The 2,524-nt window shown below is 42.9% G+C and overlaps 1 protein-coding gene across 1 annotated transcript in view; it reads right to left on the reverse strand.

Moving 5' to 3' along the window:
• LOC108294380 (ATP-dependent RNA helicase DDX19A-like) overlaps positions 1-2,524 on the reverse strand; it is a 25,257-nt gene that overhangs the window by 19,937 nt on the left and 2,796 nt on the right. The window contains exon 2 of the mRNA XM_037734143.1: positions 777-825. Coding sequence (XP_037590071.1) covers positions 777-825 — 49 coding nt within the window. The remainder of the gene's footprint in view (positions 1-776; positions 826-2,524) is intronic.

Below are 2,524 nucleotides of genomic sequence, written 5' to 3' on the forward strand. Positions count from 1 at the left end.
AGGAGGCTGAGGCAGGAGAATTGCCTGAACCCAGGAGGCGGAGGTTGCGGTGAGCCGAGATCGCGCCATTGCACTCCAGCCTGGGTAACAAGAGCGAAACTCTGTCTCAAATAAATAAATAAATAAAATAAAATAAAATAAAATAAAATAAAATAAAATAAATAGAAAATTAAAATAATAAAATAAAATAAAATACAGTGACACAAGCCTGTAATCCCAGCACTGTGGGAGACAGAAGCAGGCAGACCGCTTGAGCCCAGGAGGTCAAGACTAGCCTGGGCAACATGACAAAACCCCACCTCTACTAAAATTATAAAAAATTAGATGGGTGTGGTGGTGGACAGACACCTGTAGCCCCAACTACTTGGGAGGCTGAGGTGGGAGGATCTCTTGAGCCTGGGTGGCAGAGGCTGCAGTAAGCTAAGATCACACCACTGCACTCTAGCCTACACGGCAGAGTAAGACCCTGTCTCAAATAAAATTTTTAAAATTTGGTGAGAAAAAGATTTTTTAATTCCAAATTTGTCAAAATATTATCAAATAAATGGCAGTATAATTCAATAGAGACAGTATAATCCAACAGAGACTCTTAATTTTAATAAATGAAAGGATAGATAAAATGTGAAAAATATATCCCTTCAGTAACAAAATCTAATTTATTTGCTTGTAAACAGCTGAAGGTTACACTAAATGACAGCTCTCTGTACAATGCAGCTATGAGTGCAAAGCAGCCACCCAGATGGAACTCTTCTAGCTTGTAGTTACTAGTGACTCACCATTGGTATCTGCTTTGACTTTCTCTTCCTTGATCTGCAAATTGGTCATCTGAATAGGGATAAAAGAAAACAGAGTTAAGCAAATGACCCAATAAAAGGAAGGCCCCTAAGTGAACCTTCCTAGTAAAAGTCTAGTCTGAAACTTTCAGCACCAGTATTCAGGGAGTTGGTTTGTTCCCTCAAAGCAGAATTGCTGAAAGTCTGTGTGAAAACACCATTTCATGTATCTTCAACTGCCTTACAACAAGAGGGGTGGACTAAATATAATGGGGGAGGGGGGAAGTCTTAGAAAACCTCAACCTCTGCTTCTCCCCCAACTCAAGTTCTTTCTATTTATTTACTTTCTGAGACAAGGTCTCACTCTGTCAGCTAGGCTGGAGTGCAGTGGCACGATCATGGCTCACTGTAGCCTCAACCTCCTGGGTTCTAACAATCCTCCCACCTTAGGCTCCCTAGTAGCTGGGACCACAGGTGTGGACGACCATGCCTACTTACTCAAACTCCTGGGCTCAAGCAATCCTCCCATCTTGGCCTCCCAAAGCACTGGAATTACAGGTGCAAGCCACTGCACCAGCCTTCTGTCATTTTCATTAGTTATCTCTATACTAGAGAGCAGAGCCATGTAATAACCTAAGACCATTAATCATTTATTAAGTGAAGGTACACAAGTCTACGTGGTGGAAAAAAAAGGTCTTCTCCAACTATAAGGAAACATTTATTTACACCAGCGTTCTGATAAACTGAATGCTTAGAGCCAGATACCAAATATGTTTAGGCCTATATTCCTAATATTCATATTATAGCAAGGTTAGGGGCACATATTTAACAAGGTTTGAAACCAGTTATCAGTAACTGTCTTTCAGAGATCTGATGCTAAACACTACATTTTAATCTCCAGAGTGCAAGGATCATGCCCTTGATAATGCTTTGTAATTTCTTTGTGGAAATTGCCAGTTTTCTACATGACCTGCTCCTTCCCCTGAACTCCAGCGCCATCTTTCCAATTGCCTGATGAGTACCGTGCAGAAGAGAACACAGCAGGCCTGACCACTCTCCTTAGGAAAGCCTGCTTGCAAGGTTGGCCCTTGGCTGTCGCCTGGGAACTTGGACTTTGGGAGGGTTCCCACCATTCCTAGAACTGATAAGAGGGGGTCATTCTGCCTCAACTGTTTGTAAAAACATGTAATTTATGCTACACACCCGTGTTCCTTCTGGAAGTCTGGAATTCTGGTACATGCTAGGCCCAGGGTGACTTTATTACAGGCCCCCAATAAATGCTCCAAGTAGAGTCTCTAACAAGCTTCCCTGACACTTCATATGTGCTGTTACAATTTGCTACTGGAACAATTCAGCATACTCTGTGGACTCCATTGGGAGATAAATTGGAGGTTTGCCTAGTTTCCTCTGGACTTAGCCCATGAGCCTTTTTCTTCCACTAATTTTGCTTTGTATCTTTTCACCATAATAAATCATAGCTTTGAGTAAACTACATACCAAGTCCTGTGAGTTCTCCTAACAAAACATCCAACCTGGACGTCTCTTGGGGACTCCCGCCAACAGGTACTTATCAAGAAGTCTCCTGGCCGGGCGCGGTGGCTCAAGCCTGTAATCCCAGCACTTTGGGAGGCAAAGGCGGGTGGATCACGAGGTCAAGAGATCGAGACCATCCTGGTCAACATGGTGAAACCCCGTCTCTACTAAAAATACAAAAAATTAGCTGGGCATGGTGACACATGCCTGTAATCCCA

Source organism: Cebus imitator, unplaced genomic scaffold (assembly GCF_001604975.1).
Source record: "Cebus imitator isolate Cc_AM_T3 unplaced genomic scaffold, Cebus_imitator-1.0 Scaffold577, whole genome shotgun sequence".
Classification (NCBI taxonomy): Eukaryota; Metazoa; Chordata; class Mammalia; order Primates; family Cebidae; genus Cebus; species Cebus imitator.